The sequence below is a fragment of the Theobroma cacao genome, chromosome 5, assembly GCF_000208745.1.
Source record: "Theobroma cacao cultivar B97-61/B2 chromosome 5, Criollo_cocoa_genome_V2, whole genome shotgun sequence".
Taxonomy (NCBI): domain Eukaryota; kingdom Viridiplantae; phylum Streptophyta; class Magnoliopsida; order Malvales; family Malvaceae; genus Theobroma; species Theobroma cacao.
In genome coordinates this window covers 35629711-35647650 of record NC_030854.1, presented here as the reverse complement: position 1 = coordinate 35647650, position 17940 = coordinate 35629711, and the positions used below count along the sequence as shown (strand labels likewise).

The 17940-nt window shown below is 33.0% G+C and overlaps 2 protein-coding genes across 3 annotated transcripts; both read left to right on the top strand.

The window, feature by feature from the left end:
* Window positions 260-1206, top strand: LOC18600010 (two-component response regulator ARR22). The gene is made up of 3 exons (XM_007030236.2): window positions 260-296; window positions 392-681; window positions 857-1206. The coding sequence occupies exons 2-3, from the start codon at window positions 412-414 to the stop codon at window positions 1031-1033; spliced, it is 447 nt and encodes a 148-aa protein (XP_007030298.2). The 5' UTR covers window positions 260-296; window positions 392-411; the 3' UTR covers window positions 1034-1206.
* On the top strand, window positions 10537-17863 carry LOC18600009. Of its 2 annotated transcripts, none has more exons than XM_007030234.2 (13): window positions 10537-11019; window positions 11308-11479; window positions 11579-11796; window positions 12200-12260; window positions 12373-12445; window positions 12805-12882; window positions 14272-14429; window positions 14527-14695; window positions 15202-15664; window positions 15786-16169; window positions 16396-16599; window positions 16962-17095; window positions 17410-17863. In XM_007030234.2, exons 1-13 carry the CDS (start codon window positions 10648-10650, stop codon window positions 17639-17641), a joined length of 2718 nt encoding a protein of 905 aa, XP_007030296.2. In that variant the 5' UTR covers window positions 10537-10647; the 3' UTR covers window positions 17642-17863. The 2 variants fall into 2 exon arrangements, with proteins under 2 accessions (XP_007030296.2, XP_007030297.2); XM_007030235.2 differs by having other exon boundaries at window positions 10731-11024.

Sequence of the window (17940 nt, the reverse complement as noted above, 5' to 3'; positions counted from 1 at the left end):
TTGGATTTTTCACATCTCAAAATATATTTTGAAAGGGAAGAAGAATCCGAGCTACTAGATTACATCTTAAGTGCTTACAATCTTTTTCCCTTTCAACTTTTTAAAAAGAAAATACCACTGGTTTAAGGCTAAGTGACAAACTGCATATCTGGCTGCAACCCCTCTAACCCTTCATGTATATCATGTGTCTTGAACACAAGACAAAAAGTATCACTTTCCATTGCCTATATAAATCTAGCTACTTAAAGACACATGCATTAGCAATTGAAGAATTCATTTATCAAGTAGCTAGTAAGGTAATCAACGCTATGTATATCATTTTTTGACCTGATACTTTGTAGTTGTGTAAAGTTGTCATGACTTGTTGCTAACAGTTTCAATGTGTTTGAAGAAGCTCAAGGTTGTAACACAATGGTACTTGGGAAAGGTGCATCAAGTTCACTGAGCAGAAAAATGGTTGATGGAGCTGAAGACATGGTTAGTAATTGCAACGATTTCACTGTGCTAGTTGTTGATGATGATCCTGTCATTAGGAAACTCCATGATATGCATCTTAAAAAGTTTGGACTAAGTGCTCAGGTGGTTGAAAATGGAAAAACGGCTGTTGATCTTTGCCATTTTGGAGCTACTTTCAATCTCATTCTAATGGACAAGGAAATGCCTATCATGGATGGTGTTGAGGTATATACTAATTGTAAAAACATGTAATAAACTCTTCTAATTGTAAAATTGGTCAATCAAATTAAAAGAGATGAAAGACTTAAATATGTCGAAAAATTATAATAAGAGGAATGAAGATTTGAACTTAAAACTTATTTATGGATGTGTTAATTTGTATATGTTTTACATGTTACAGGCAACCAAAGAGTTGAGAGCTATGGGGGTGAATAGCTTGATCGTGGGGGTGACTTCTCGTGACTCGCAGTATGAGACGCAAGCATTCATGGAGGCAGGTTTGGACTTTTGCTTTGAGAAACCATTGACGGCTGATAAGATCAGTTTTATTCTCCAAGAGCTTAACAAGAAGAATTGATCAGTTTGGTTGAAGATATTTGACCATATATGTTACTCCTTTAGTTTATACACTAGAACTGTCCCCGTGTGTTACGTTCGGGTCAAATAAAAGACTGCATAATGACTTAGAGTTGTTGGTACCGAAAGAAGTGTTTATAGAAGTATCTATGCACAAAAGTTGTTATAGTTTTGACTACAAAGGGGAAGACCGTTTCATAGTTGTTTATAATCCCATACATTCATTAATGCTTATGAACAAAATTAGTATCATTTTGTGGTAGAGTTGCAGAAGTGATCTGTTGGTGCATTTTGATATGATGCTTGTTTTTGCAGATCTTTTCGATGGCATAGGTTGTGGTCCTATACAAAAATTAAGATTACAATGTTCAATTGATCATATTGTCTGTAGACAAAAAATACAAGGTAGTGCGGAGGAAAATTGTTATTGAAATTCCACAATTCGTTGGTACCAGCAAGTGGGCAAAAAGTCTTCAGTGAAGCCGTTCTTTCATCACTGGGTTGTTCTAGAAGATCCTCTACATGAGGAAAAAGGAAATAAAAACCTAGGCTTAGTAAAGAGTTTATAATCAAAGGATTGAAGTTGAGATAGATAATAAGATTAGGTAAAAAATACTAAAAGAGAAAGCAAACTGCAATGCAAAAATAAAGAAAATTCATATATTAGATAGCCATGTGCATGTGGTTATTTGAGGTCTTAAAATGGCTTGTGTTTTAATTGATTAGAAAATAGTTATAAGGGGAAACATATATGATTGTACTTTACATGTGAGAAATTATGATCATTATCAAAAGTACGATTGATAAAATTTGCCACAGTGATAGTAAGATATCATTACGTGAGAAACAAATTTAGTAAATAAAGGCTTGAGTTATAACAAATTGAAATAATAACATGATTAATGGGAGCTGAGGCGATAAAGACAAATGCAGAAGAGATGTTTTTTAATCAACCTTAGAGCATTTTTTTTTTTCTTTTTGAGCTCAAAAGTGTAGAGCAAAAGGTTTTTAAACTATTTAGACATTCAAATAGCTAGTTCAGTAGAAACTCAGTCACGCAATTCCCATGAGAAAATGAGTTAAGTGAGTAGTTGCAAACTCAAATGTAGAATTCCTTAAGCTGTTAACCATATACAGAACTGATTCGTTAAAAAAAATGGAGTAGATTAATAGTTTCAATGTGAAAAATGGATTAGAAATGGAATGTTGTATCATTTGTACTTGGTTTTGTGTTTCTTGGTGAGTGATTCTTCTCCTTTGCTGGTGGTGGCTTGTTTCTAGGGCTTGCACTCTAGAAAAAGTCTCTAGCTACTTGGCTGTTGATTGGTGATGGCAGAGGTTGTTCAATTCTTGTTGGAGGTGTTGTTGATCTTGAAGCACTAGCAAACCTCAGAATGTAGTATTCTTGATTTCGCAGCTCATCACAATCAAACATCTTGTAATTGGGAATTAAATATTGTGTATTTGATTAATAAAGATAATTGTCTAAAAACTAAAGATGAATCAAATAAAAATGCTTGAAAGAAAAAGATGAATCAAAGTATCATTTACATTAATAAAGATAATTGTCTAAAAATAAAGATAAATCAAAGTATCATTTACAAACATGAAACTACATTGTAATTTGTAATGATAAATTCCCAAAAGTCAAAAGATATTGTGATGGCACCATAAATTTATTCAAAATGAATTTATTTGATATCCTTCACAATGCTATCATAAAGAAGCAGTCTGGATAGACTTCATGTTGAATTGGTTCTAATACTATTGATAGTTGGTCTACATCATCGGATGCTAGTATTTTTTTTTTTATCGTTGTTGTTTCTGTGCATTGTAATAAAAAAAGAAATAGTAATATAAAATCAATTCAATTCCATATCAAATTCGAAATTGGTCATGTGTGAAGAGAAAGATAATGGTAAAAAAATTACTATAAAGGGAACTATATAAATTATTTGATTTGTGATGTGTGTGGAGACTTCTTTGCTAAAAAGTCAACAAAATAAAGAATGTAAATGTAAAATCCCAAATAAAACGATAGAAAAATAACATATTGCATCAAAATAGAACAATTAGCTTATTTCCTATAAAAAATATTACCTACACAAATTAAACACAAAAAAAAAAACCAAGAAAAATGCACCAAAAGAAAGGAAATGAGACCTGCGCAGATCAAACAATAAAGAAGAGACTTGAAGAAACCTTAAATGCTATGCTAATTTTTGGAAAATCATAAAACAACATCCTGCAAGAAAGAGACTCGAAAAACTACCAAACATATCCCAGACTCCAAATGTCATAGCTTGAACATTCTTGACTTCATGATTAACTTATAAATAAAAGATTTATTTTCACATTACAACTTTTGCATTGGAATTTAACCAAGGAAAATCAATTCAAAACATTTGGAAAAATCATGGTAAATAATTCAAACTCATGTAGCAATCAAAAAGGTTTCACGTTTGCCATATGATGAAAAGAACAACAATAATAAAATATTTCTAGCTTTATTAAGAAAGGCTCGAGATCAGTGTTAGATCAAGTGCAAAAAAAAAAAAAAAGTTACAGCCCTTCCCATTGAATGGCTTGTCACCATGATGTCAAGGTCTCCATAAAATTCTTTTGCCTTTTTAACAGCATTCAGAATTCTTGGGTGTATGGTTGTATTGTATTAAGTAGTATAAAATCCATAACGCACATGAAAAAGTGAAAAAAGACTAAAGATTAATAACAATCACTCCAATATGAATTCACAAATTTGGAGAAATTTGTTATGCATATCATAGCATCAGTTATGGCAGAGTAATTTAAATCTAGTTGTTTCAATGAACTCCTCGTTAATAAATATCTATAGATTCTCTTAGAAAAAATTTGCAAAAATGTGGCCCACTGGTTGGAAGAAAAAATTTGATAGAGCAATTCACCATTTAAATATCACATGTTTCCTCAACTAATAAATTAACCACTCATGAGCTGAAAATCTTTAAATTTTGAAATTGAAATTTTTCACTTAAGACATGAAACTCAAATGGAAGTAATCCTATTCTTCAATGTGGAATTTGACATTTTACTGGTAATCACATCTAATAAAAATGCTTGAAAGAAAAAAAAAAAGTCCAAGAGGGATTCCCCACTTTGCATCAATTTTTTTTTTTTTTGAAAATTTGCTTAGATAGCATACAAGGGGAATCCCCATTATAGAGTTTAGCTTGAGGTTATTATGCTAAAACATACCAAAATACCTTAGCCTTTTACAAATATCTTTAAAATAAAAACAAAAACACAACCACACAATATTAATGAGTAACCCAAAGTTTCCAACCTCCAATCTATCACTCAATGAGCTGTAAGCTACACAAACTAAATATCTGAGTATAGTCTTGAATGATCTAGAGTGGTCATACCCTACAGCAGGTAAGTATATATCACGTTGTGCATAAAACAAAGGCTCATTCCTCCATAGCAACTAAGAGGCAGTCGCTACAACACAAAAACACAAATATAAACTGTTGGTATATATCCTTGAGCCAATTGAATTGGTCAAGGAATATATATTATCATTTAATGCATATTTAATTACATAATAATATATGATAGAGGTTTTCATTCATGTTAGTACAAAAGATAATGAATTATTTAAGTATTAATTGGATAAAGCTCATGGAATATAAAAGGTCTTGTAAAGAATTATGAGATACAATTAACGTTGATACAATTATGAGATCTTTATGCATTAAAGCCATGTTCCTAGTCATTGTGTCATCAAGACAAAATATTGATAATGCCCAAAGATTGGTAGCTATTAAGCCTCCTTACTTGAGAAGTGAGCAATCGATCTCATAAATTAAAATATATGGAATATTTGATGATAACATGTGGGTGCTTCTTAAAGAATAAGTTTACTGAACATGACCCGCTGTGAGGATTCCATTTGGTATTTCACTCAAGTGTCAATGACATATGTTCTCATGTGATAGTTGTGCAACTAGTTATCAAGCTTGAGACACCAAGTCATCTTGTATGAGAAGTGACATACTTTAATTTTACCTTTATGGGTTTGAAAGAGACCGGATGTCTAACCAGTGTGCTTTTGAATATGGCAAGAAGTATGCGAAATTGAATGAGTGGTCAACTAGAGGATTCATCACCTTAAATGATAAAAAGGGATATATCTCATTTGTTCTTAATTTAAGATTAACTTATATAAAACTATTTGGTCAAAGCATATAAGTTTGAGGAAAGTTGGTTTCCTAAATTCATAAGGTTAATCATAAATTATAAGAACTAATACGGAATGTCATAAGTAGACACTAAACCATCCTTAATGACATATTTGGGATATATGATGAAAAGACCATGTTGCATTAAGAGATTTATCACTGAAGGATTTTATCAAATTTTTTAATTGACTTTTTAACATTTGGGTGGTCATGATGAGTTGTTAGATACCGCTCATAATTTATAAATATAAATCAATTATTGAATTGATATATGATTATGATTTATATTTATTACCAATATGTTAGAAGCCAAATAGGTGACATAGATTAAGTGATATGATTGAGATTAAATAAGAATAATCAATTAAGTTGAACTTAATTAAAATAAACCAAAAAAAGTGAAAAATTAATTAAGTTCATAGGGACTTAATTGAATAAAAATATAAATGCTGTGTATAAAATTACAACTAAGTTTGACTATATAAATATGTTATATTAGCCAATAAAAATACTAAGTCTAAAGCCACATTTCTTAGCTGAAACATAAGAGGAAGAAAAAAAAATAGTTTTCTTGGTCTGACAAAAATTTAGTGTTCAACTAGGCTTTGTTTTGGTCTTTTGTTAAAAATATAACTTACTAGCACAAGTAAAAAAAAAAAATCTACCTTGAGAAGGTCTTATTTTATCATTATGTAGATTATTGTTAAAGGCTAAATACTTGAGTAATTGAAAATTTGACAAATCTCAAAAGTGAATAAACAAAGATTTCGACTAAAGGGTTTCAAACTGTCTTTTGCGACAAGCCCATTTAGCGCTTTTGGTTTCTTGCTTCATCACAAGCAATCTTAGAATTAATTGACTCTTAGGTATATGATACTTGAAATTATGAGTGTTCATAATTAATCTTAAAATATTGCATGAAAGACACAAACAATTAATCCTAAGGCATTTGGCTATTTCTTTATATTAAGTATATGTTTTTATTTTCGCTGCGTTATGCTTTTAATTTTTAAGCAATTTTCTATTTGAGTATGGGGCTGAATCCCAATAGTGGTATCAAAGCCTTTGTTTGATGTTTTTCATGTAATTTGCATGCATGATTCTTGGTGATAATTAATAGAATTGATTTGTGCATTGATTTGGTATGTATTGGTTTTGAAGAGTTTCTTTAAAATTTTATTTTTCAGTTTTAATTTAAGTTTGGAAAACATGTAATTAATTTATTAAGACATGTTTTAAAAGGTTTCAAATCATATTTAATTGAAGCATTAATGAATGGACTAAAAGGCTTATGAAGTTAGGTTAAAACAGAATATTTTTGAGATGTTTTGAAGACTAGTATGTCGATTATTTTTGCTAATAGTGGGTAAATGTTATGAGCATTTTTTAATTGTTAAAAATTATTTTTATCAAATTAAATTATTGCATATTTCGGCCACCCTTAATTTGTTATGAAAAGGTTCATAAAAAAAATTATGTTTTTGGGTTCCAAAACAATAAAGTTTCAATGCAAAATTTTGGGCAACTATGATCGGTTTTTGGTGGCTTAATTTTTCATGAATTTTATATTTAATTGTTAAACACAGTTGCTGAAAGTTTTCAACATCCTTGTTCATGAGTTTAACTAATTATTTATGGAGTTTTAAGTGCACTTAAACCTATTAATGGAGCGGCAATTGTTGCCTAAAATTTCCCTAGGGCAGGTAGCTAATTTAGTGGCATTAGATGCCATCTATTTTAATTTTAGGTGATTTATAAAGAAAAGGAAATTGTTTCCAATATTGTTAACGTGGATTGCTAAAATTATGTGATATCATTGAACTTTTCTTAAAAATTTTGATTTTATTAGAAATTTTCAAAATTTGATAAGTCACCATTTAGGTAACTTAAACAAAATACAATTTAGAAAACTAATCCATGTTCTAAATGTTAGAAATTAAGATGTTGTCTTAAATACATTTTAGGAAGCTTACCTAAAATAAAGAGGTTTTCAAAATTAAAATAAGTTTTAACTATGGAAGGAATTGAAATGGAAAGTTTTAAAATAGAAAATTTGTTTCAATGGATTTCTATTTAAGGAATAGGAGTAAAATGTTTACTTTTAAGTGTTTTGAAAATAAGAATTTCTTAAATATTAAATTGAAATAAAACTATACCAAATAATTTGAGTCAAGCATTTTAAGTAAGTTAATTGATTTTTTCTCAAATAATACATATGATAGTAAAGTGATATTGAGCTTGCATTTATTTTTGTGCTTTTAATTGTGATTATAAAGCATGGGGGTGGTTATAGATTTAGACCTCAGATGATTAGGCCATGGATGGTTAAATTTATTTCTCATAGTATTTATTTTTAAAATAAGGTTTATGAACCCTTATCTCTATTTTTTGGGTTGTAAAATTCTTTTGTCATCATACTCCCATCGAATGTAACTTGAGATTTCTTGATTACAAATGTAAATATAATTAGTTAAATCAAGATGTAAAACTATGGTTAGATAAAAAAAAAAATTTGGTAACTTGAAGATAGAGATCCAAAGGCGTCATGGAAATTCAACGAGACCTTAATTAATCAATTGATAAACTAAATCCTTCATTTATATATTGAGTCATGTGCTAAGTATGATAAAGTTGCCTTCTATCATATAACAAAATAATTGGGTTGCTCTTTTAATCGGAGGCTTGTTGAGCCATTTAAGGCCAAACCTTTACATGAGTACTTTTGAATTATTAGTGGATCTTACACAATTAGTACTATGTTGTTCAGATGTGTCACACTTGATCACATCATATTGGAGGCAAAGTTAGGCAAAATGTACATGATACATTTAGATAAAGAATTGTCATCTAACTGACCTATGAGTTGTATGAGATATTATTTGTATGAGATATTATTGGTAAGTGAAGTTACCTACTTAATTAGTTTCATTATGACTTGTTTAGTCACTCAAGATCATGGTGAGATGAAAGGGATCCTAGCTCACTAAGAAGTTTAAAAGTGGAATTTTTCAAAATATTAGTGGAATGTTATTATTTTGATAAAATTGTACAAACTTATCTTTGTGATTACATCATTTGCGTTAACGACTTTTATATGTTGGTTTATAGAGGATATAAATCAATTATGGCGAATAATTTGTCACTCAAAAACATATTTGATGCAAACAAGTTGACAAGCTTGAATTCCATTGTTTGGTTTTGCAATCTTAAGATTGTTTTGAAACAAGAGAAAAGGCATATGTTTTACATGATTCTATTCTTGAAAAGCCTAGCGATGATGTTACATATGAGGAAAATGAGGTTTATAGAATTCATATGGATGATCTCGAACAAGCCACATGTTTGATGTTGGCTAGTATGACTCCAGATCTTCAAAAGCAACATGAAGCTATAAATGCCTTGAATATTATCCTAAACTTTAGAGAATTGCTCACCAAGGAATATTGCACAGAGAGATTTGACATCTCGAAGGAATTATTCAAATGTAAAATGTCTGGAAGAAACCCAGTAAGACTTTATGTGCTAAAGATGATAGGATATATCACTCGATTTGAGCAGTTGAGTTGAACCATGGATTATAATTTGAGCATAAACCTTGTACTTTTTTCATTGCCAAAGAGCTATTCACAATTTGTGTTGAATTTTAATATGAACAAGATTAAAGTGACTCTTTCAGGTTTATTGAATATGCTCACACAAGTTAAGAAAATCATTGCAAAGGAAAAACCCTTTGTACATCTTATCTTTTCTAAGAAAAGTAAAAACAAGAAAAGGAAATTTTTTAAGAAAAATAAGAATGATAAGGCATCAATTTTGATAAGTATGAAACTTAGTGGTGGAGTAAACAAGGATAATGACAATGACAAAGGAACATGCCATTATTGTGGCAAACTGGGACATTAGAAGTGTAACTGCAAGGATTTTTTTAAATCCATTAAAGAAAAGAAACTTAAAAATGCTTCCACTTTAAATATAAATCATATGATGATTTATTTTACACTACTTGATATATAATATCCTACTCTTTATTAATAGTTCTAATATATATGATATATTATAGGAATTAATGACAAGGAATATAGAAACCGAAGAATGAAGAATGCAGACCCAAAGAGAAGAAAGGAAAGTTTTGGAGTAGCCAAACAAAAAAAAAAACGAAAAACTCCTCTGCCAAATTTGAAAAGTAAGTCAGCAGACATGAAATGAAAGCATGAAAAGCAAGCTGAGCATGCCATCTTATTAAGGCCACACATGCGTCTATTCCGGATAAAAGTTGGGCACAAAATTTGATGAAGAAACACATGCACCACACGTGTGAAGGAAGAATTGGAAAAGAAGGAAGAAAGAGAAGAAAGTGGAAAAAGAAGAGGAGAATCAATGAAATGGTCACGTGGCCTTTAACTAAAAATCATGCAAGCACACACTCCGCCCAAGCTGGCCCTAACCTAAAACCCATCACCAAACCCGAGGTAGGGAAACCTTCTGAGAAACCCACGTGTCAAACAAGTAGGCAACCACTTGTCGACCTTTAGGAACTTTGCAGGAGCTTTCTTTAATATATAGTTATAGATAATATTAAATATGTGTAAATTTGCTTTTGGCCTTTGGTTACTAGTTTATGAAGAATTTTTATTTTTCTTAAATAAATTAACTGATACATTTATGTCTTTTATTTTAATAGTTAATTTCAGTATCGTTTCTCAAATGATTCAAAATGCTAAGTTGCAATTTATCTGTCTTTATGCATTTTTTTTCTTTACCTTTTATTTTAGTAAGAAAAATTCATCATTTTAATTGATATAATAATAGCTTGAAATCTGTAAATTATACTAACTATTAAACAAAATTTCATGATTATTTGTCATATATTATTCAAACAAGAATGAGATAAAAATAATAAACTAAAAGCAATAATAGCAAACGATCCCCTTGCAATCCTCTTTAATTTTTTTTTTCAAGATATCTACTTGAATTATCATCACTCATCAGCCTTTAACCATCATTTTCTTAAAATTAAACTTCACCTAATTCAAAAATTACACTTGATTTTTCGATTTTGTTATTATATAAACAGAGACGAATTCTTTAACTATAAAAAAAGGCAAGGTAAGGGTATTTACATAAATTTCATAAATTCAACTCGTAAATAATTTTTCTTCATAATAAAAAAATTATCCAAATAAATAAATAAATAATTTTAATCTAAGAAAAATATAAAACGAAATTTATGAAAAAACTTGTTTAAAATCTAAAATAGAAAAAGAAATAGTGCGATGGGAAAAAAAAAAAACCAAGAGTGCTGCTTTCTCTGTCCAACGTTCGAATCGAAAAACCCCCCCATTTCTTTCCTTAAACCTCTCCCCCTCTCTGTCTTATCCATTCCCTCCCAAAAGAAATGTCCCTCTTTCTCTCTCACACTGTCCTCCCTTCGACTCCCCCTCTCTCCCGCCACCGAAACGCCGTCGTTTACGCTGCTGTATCCGCCCCAAAGCGAAAGCCATCACCCAGAAGGAAGAAGCGCCAATCCCAACAGAAGAAAGACGAAGACAATGCCACTCTCTCTTCCTCGAACGCTGCCGTTTCGGCCCTCGAGAAATCGCTCCGTCTCACCTTCATGGAAGAGCTTATGCAGAAAGCCAGGTCCCGAGACGTCGCCGGCGTCTCCGATGTCATTTACGACATGATCGCCGCCGGCCTCACTCCCGGCCCCAGGTCGTTCCATGGGCTTGTCGTTGCTCACGTACTAAATGGTGATGTTGAAGGCGCGGTATGGTATAATTCGGCAATAAATATGCTTTTTTTTGTTGAGTGGAAATGAATGACTTTTGGCTTTTTGCATTGAAAACTCAAATGGCTTTTTTTTTTTTCTTTTTTTGGGCAGAAATGCATGAATTTGGATTCTTTGATTTAAAAAAATTTTGTTTTTTAGTGGGAATTGATAAAATTTTCTTCTTTGATAAAAAAATCAATTATTTATTTGAATGCAAGTGTTAACTCAAACAGGTTTTTGTTTTGGTTAATATTTTGAACAAACTTTTGGTAATTTGGAATGTAGATGCAAGCATTGAGGAGGGAATTGGGTGTGGGTGTTCGTCCTCTCCATGAAACGCTTGTTTCAATGATTCGTCTATTTGGGTCTAAAGGCCTTGCAACCAAAGGCTTGGAAGTCCTTGCAGCACTGGAAAAGTTAAACTACGATATTCGTCAAGCTTGGATTATTCTTGTTGGTACAATGTTTAACAAACACCATGAACTGTGTTTTTATGTGTGTTATTATCTGGATATTCGATAATTTTATTCTTAGTTGTTGAAGTTTCCCTCCACAGAGGAGCTTGTTAGGAACAAATATATGGAAGATGCCAACAATGTGTTTTTGAAGGGTGCCAAAGGTGGGCTGAGAGCTACAAATGAGCTGTACGATTTAATGATTGAGGAGGATTGTAAAGTCGGGGATCATTCTAATGCATTAGAAATTGCCTATGAAATGGAGGCTGCTGGACGGATGGCAACAACTTTTCATTTCAATTGCCTTCTTAGTGTGCAAGTGAGTTTTCTGATTGTGTGTTTGGTGTTTTGACCTTCTTTGTTAACCCTTCAAATGGAGTTTGAGTTTTGCAATTCAGTGCTCTAATAATGAGTAAAAGCTATTTGCATTTGATTTTTTTTGTAGTTTACATTCATTCAAACTTTTGGGACTGTGTGTGTTTTGGTTGATGTATGTAATTTACAATGTTTGTTTGGAGCCAGCTAACTATATGGAAATGTGATGATGGCTTTTTCATATAGTGACTTTTATCCTTCAAAGAATGGAATTGTGATAGCGCAATAAGAAAGCATCTTTAAGTATTTGATGGTTTCCATTAGTCGCTGTTTGTTGGAATCCTTTCCCCACTCTTTGTTAGATATCTGCTAGTTTATACTGATTTCCATCTGTTTCCTTTATTTAGGCCACTTGTGGGATACCGGAAATAGCTTTTGCAACATTTGAGAACATGGAATATGGAGAAGGTTCTCATTTATTTTAGTTACTTCTTTTTGTTGCTTTGACAACATTTGAGGACATGAAATGCTTCAATTGTTCAAGGTTTGTCTAACATACATTATTGTCTTTGGATAACAGAATATATGAAACCTGACACAGAGACATATAATTGGGTGATTCAAGCATATACTAGAGCTGAATCTTATGACAGGTAATTTATCTAGCAAATCACTTGCGATGCCACTTTCTTTATTTGGGGCAATATTTCTGCTGGTAGACATGAAAGCTTTCAGTCTATTTATTTGACAGTCATCTTGTTTAGTATAAGAATTTAATGATAATTTTCATATGGAAATTTGAATAGCATAGAAATTGGTTATTAAACTCATAATTAAGGAACCTTTACTAAGTTGAGTCCATAAATCAAATTTACCAAATTATCCAGTTATGGCTTTTTAGTTCCATTTCTGGTGGGATGCTGAGTGGTTCTTAAGTTGCTTATAACTTAATGGTATATGCTATAGAGTCCCTTACATCACTAAATATTTTGAATTTTGATATGAATTGCAGGGTGCAAGATGTGGCTGAGTTACTTGGGATGATGGTTGAAGACCACAAGCGTGTGCAGCCTAATGTGAAAACCTATGCGTAAGCAAAAGTCTTTTTTTCCTATTATTGGTAAATATTTGAAGCATTTTTCTTGGCGCATATGCCTTATTGTCTTTATTTTCTGTGTAAAAGTTAGAAAAGTAACCTTTGGTGCCATTTTATCTTGCAAATTATTGTGAGTAATAGTCCAAAGGAATTGGATTGTTTTACTTGTTTACTCTTGTCATCTGTTAACCTGGTTTATTTAGCCATAGTGTAAGCTTCTGCTGTTGCCATTCCTCTAAATCTTTGGTTTGTAGATGGCAACCCAACTTGTTCCTCACATGCAGGAAAACTTGGTGTAGTCATTGATCAAATTTTAAGCTGTTTAGAATGGAAAAACCCTTGCTTCTTGGTGGCATGAATAATTTCTCTCCTTTATTTCTTACAACCCTTTGATCACTCAAGCAAGGTGAGATTTGGTCCTATTAGAGGCATTCCCCCTTCCCCTTCTCACCCCCTTTTCCTTGCCATGGTGGAAAGTGTGAGATACTTTGGAACAAACCATCAGTCATATTTTATCCATAAATTCCAATTACTTAGTATTCAGCTAACTCAGGATGCTCCTAAGAAGTAGGTGATCATGACCATGAAACTGCATAAAATTGTTTATGCTGCTTGTTTAAACACTTCTCATAAGTTTCATTTGTGAGATTTTGCCTGTTTAGCTTTTTCTGCTTTCCCTTTTGATTTAATTGATTTGTCAACCCATTTTTAAGTGATTTAGCTACGCATTTGTCACCTCTTTTTTTCAACTCCAGATAAAATTTGCCCCAAAAATATTATGGAGTTGCTCTAGGTGTTGCACAGCCTTATTATGTAAGCTGCAGAAGGCTGATGGACCAAACTTGTCTGAAGATTTCCTTTCTGTTGTTTTTGTTCTTGATCCTGTTTGCTGTAGTGTTGAATGCATTGATTGTCAAAAGTTATCTCTTGTTGCATTTTGTTAATAAGTTGTGTTGTTTATTTTGATTTCAACTTAGGAAGGATACCCTTGCTGCCAGAAAAATTCCTACACATAAGTTTGCTTTAAATTATGGGGTTCACACATGATTACCCTTCATATAGATTGATATACGACTGGTCTGTTGTTCTTACATGGAAACAATGCATTATCTGCCTTACTTGAAAGTGATTCCTTGGTTGCTTCTGAGATTCAAATATTGATTTACTTGATTAATTTAGAAAATACTTTTCTAGGTGAAAGCAGCCTTTATTTGTCTTCTCTAGTAAATTTCATTAATGCAATGTGCTTCAACTAGATGCTTTTACATTCACTTTTTACAGTCTTGATCAATTGCAACTTTCATAGTGTACTGCCTCCCTTTTCTTTTTTTCTACTATTTTCATTTTTGTCCATGATAGATGATGTCATGCTCACATGTTCAGGCTGTTAGTGGAGTGCTTTACGAAGTACTGTGTTGTAAAGGAAGCTATTCGGCACTTTCGTGCTCTAAAGAAGTTTGAAGGGGGGACAAGAGTGTTGCAAAATGAAGGAAACTTTGATGATCCACTTTCTTTGTATCTTCGAGCATTATGTCGAGAAGGTATCTAGGTATTTTTGTTATCTATATGGTCAAATAAAGTTAATCTTTCTTGGCTGTAGATTTAATGTTTATTACCTTGTACTCATGCTTGGATCAGGAAGAATTGTTGAATTGCTAGAGGCTTTGCAAGCTATGGCCAAAGATAACCAACCTATTCCTCCAAGAGCTATGATTCTAAGCAGAAAATACCGTACACTAGTTAGCTCATGGATTGAACCTCTACAAGAAGAAGCTGAACTTGGATATGAGATTGATTACATTGCTAGGTGTGCCTTTTTATCAACAGTCAAGTCTGCTGCAATAACTTAACAATCTATTTATAGTTTCCCATTCATGCCTTATGTGCCTTACTGGAAGATTTCTAAACGTTAAATTTGAAGTTGTCTTTAATGCTTGACCATCTTTATTCGTAAATGGCTATGAAGAGAATTTGACATTATGTGCTTGGTTTATATTGATTGTTTAACTGAAATGTAGCTTTTACTGTAATAGTTACATAATGAAGTTTAAATCTCACTTCATGCTGGATAATGCATAGAATGCTACCTTCATCATCCTCAGAATAGTCAAATTTTCAAGCATGGTTTTATTGAACCGTTTTGCTTCTGTTCAATTTCAAAATTAATCGACTCCTATGTATCATTCACTTAATACATTGTGGCATACCTTAATTGCCCGAAAATTTTCTATAATGCTTTACAATTCAGACTGTCAATAAATCGATGATTGATGATTTGGTGATTTTCTTAATACTTACTGTCTTTGAAACCAGGTACATTGAAGAGGGTGGGCTTACTGGTGAGCGCAAGCGATGGGTGCCTCGGAGGGGAAAAACTCCTCTAGATCCTGATGCTGCTGGATTTATATATTCAAACCCTATGGAAACCTCCTTCAAGCAAAGATGTCTTGAGGACTGGAAGTTGCACCACCGGAAGCTTTTGAAAACCTTGCAGAATGAAGGACTTGCAGCTCTTGGTGGTGCATCTGAATCGGACTATGTGAGAGTCTCGGAGAGGTTAAAGAAAATAATAAAAGGTCCTGACCAGAATGTTTTAAAACCCAAGGCCGCTAGTAAGATGATAGTATCTGAGCTAAAGGAAGAGCTTGAGGCACAAGGTCTACCAATTGACGGAACAAGAAATGTTCTTTACCAGCGTGTGCAAAAAGCGAGGAGAATAAACCGCTCACGTGGTCGGCCTCTTTGGGTTCCTCCTGTGGAGGAGGAAGAGGAAGAGGTTGTAATTTATTAATATATTTTGTATTCACAAAACCATATCGTTTGCATATTGAATTTTTCATTCTAGCATTTTAATTTATGCATTCAATATTTTTTTTTCAATTGCATATCTCTTGCAGGTTGATGAGGAGGTAGATGAGCTAATTTCACGGATCAAGTTGGAAGAAGGAAATACAGAGTTCTGGAAACGCCGCTTTCTTGGAGAACACTTGAATGTTGATCATGTGAAGCCTATCGATGAGGGTGAATCAGAACCTGCAGATGATGAGCTGGATGATGGCGATGTTGTAGAAGACGCTGCAAAGGATATTGAAGATGAAGAAGCTGATGAAGAGGAGGAAGGAGAACAAGCTGAAAGCCAAGAAGGAGACAGGATTAAGGATAAGGAAGTTGAAGCTAAGAAGCCTCTTCAGATGATTGGGGTTCAATTGTTGAAAGACTCTGACCAAACAACCACTAGATCCAAAAAATCACGAAGAAGGTCTTCTCGAGTTTCAGTAGAGGTGGGAAATATAATGTTGCTATGATTTCTTATGACTTGTCTTAGTGCCCAGGATGTTGCAAATGCAATATATTTCAAGAAAATCCATCTGTTGCCTACTGCATAAACTGATGTGTGGTGACAGTCAAAATTTGCCTTTTTTTATCAAAGAATTCTTGAGACATTCATCTCCTATATATATTTATGCTTGCTGCTAGAGATGCATCTCTTTTTGCTTGTGGATGCAGGATGATGATGATGACGATTGGTTTCCTGAGGATATTTTTGAAGCATTTCAGGAGCTCAGAGAGAGGAAGGTGTTTGATGTAGAAGACATGTACACAATAGCCGATGCTTGGGGTTGGACGTGGGAGAAAGAACTGAAAAATAAACCTCCTCGAAAATGGTCACAGGAATGGGAAGTTGAGTTGGCTATTCAAGTAATGCAGAAGGTTTGTTCTTATTTCCTGCTTACTTAGGTCCTCAATAGTCGTATCTTGTAGTTTCTTCTCCTTGTTTGTACTCATTTCTCTGTTCATCTACATCTATCTCAATTTTGTAAACAAAAATTCTGCTTTGATGGACATGTTCTATCACATCATAAAGTTTTTCTCCTGTTTCATGGCAGCCTAATAATATATTCACTTCTACATTGGTTAAAATTTCCTGCTTCTTTTAGATCAGGCAGCACATGAAATTGCATTGACATGTTGCAATTTTTTTCCCATGCTGGATAATTATCATGCCCCCAAGTGTTGGCATCTGTATGTGCTCACATTAACTGATGAAATTTAATATATATATAATTTTTCAGGTTATAGAATTGGGTGGAACACCCACTGTTGGGGATTGTGCTATGATTCTGCGTGCAGCTATAAAGGCTCCTATGCCTTCAGCCTTCTTGAAGATCTTGCAGACGGCACACAGTCTTGGTTTTGTCTTTGGGAGGTATGTCATGGTCCAATATCTGATTAATTAAGGTGACGGCTTACATATTAGGCTTCATTTTTTTTCCCTCTTCTAAAGGGGGGCTGAGGGTGTTCGGCACAAGTGCTGGGAATAAGCTATTGAGTTCTTTAATTGTCTTTCAAACTTGTATAATTGAAGAATCTAGAAATGAAACTGGATGGTACTACTTAGGCTGTGCACAAAAGTCTGACTCAGAGCTCTACCAGATTTTTCAAATCACTTTCATGAGACTGTATTACATGGTTGGTTTCATTTAGATTAGCTTTCCATCTAATTTTGTTTCTTGTATGCAGTCCCCTCTATGATGAAGTAATCTCGATATGCGTTGACCTTGGAGAACTAGACGCAGCCATTGCAATTGTTGCAGACCTGGAGACTGCTGGAATTGCAGTCCCTGACCAAACCCTTGACCGGGTTATTTCTGCCAGACAGACAGTTGACACTGCTGGTGGTGATGTGTCATCATCATCATCATCCTCAACAACATCATCATCATCATCCTCAACAACATCATCATCATCATAGCAGCAGGTGTATAATCCAATTCTCATGTTGTATAGTTCTAACTAGCATCATAATCAAGCATTCCTTATTTGGATTTGCAGCCAGCTAACATTTCCATTGCTGCAAAATTCAGAGCATATTGTAACTGTAAATTATTTCAATATTTTGTTCATAACTGTATTCTTCCCACTAATTTCACCTGCCAATCTAAGCAAATATACGTGCAGCCATGTTGAAGGTGAATACCCTGTGCATATTGCCACCATTTCTTTGTAAACTCTTACATTTAAATCGTGGCCTCAGCTAACTCTGAAGTCAAC

Excerpts from the sequence above, each read along its gene's own strand:
- LOC18600009 (XM_007030234.2), top strand. The coding sequence starts at position 10,648 with ATGTCCCTCTTTCTCTCTCACACTGTCCTCCCTTCGACTCCCCCTCTC. Across the intron at positions 11,020-11,307 it reads ATGGTGATGTTGAAGGCGCG|ATGCAAGCATTGAGGAGGGA; the intron begins GTATGGTATAAT and ends TTTGGAATGTAG. Across the intron at positions 11,797-12,199 it reads ATTGCCTTCTTAGTGTGCAA|GCCACTTGTGGGATACCGGA; the intron begins GTGAGTTTTCTG and ends TCCTTTATTTAG.
- LOC18600010 (XM_007030236.2), top strand. The coding sequence starts at position 412 with ATGGTACTTGGGAAAGGTGCATCAAGTTCACTGAGCAGAAAAATGGTT. Across the intron at positions 682-856 it reads CTATCATGGATGGTGTTGAG|GCAACCAAAGAGTTGAGAGC; the intron begins GTATATACTAAT and ends TACATGTTACAG.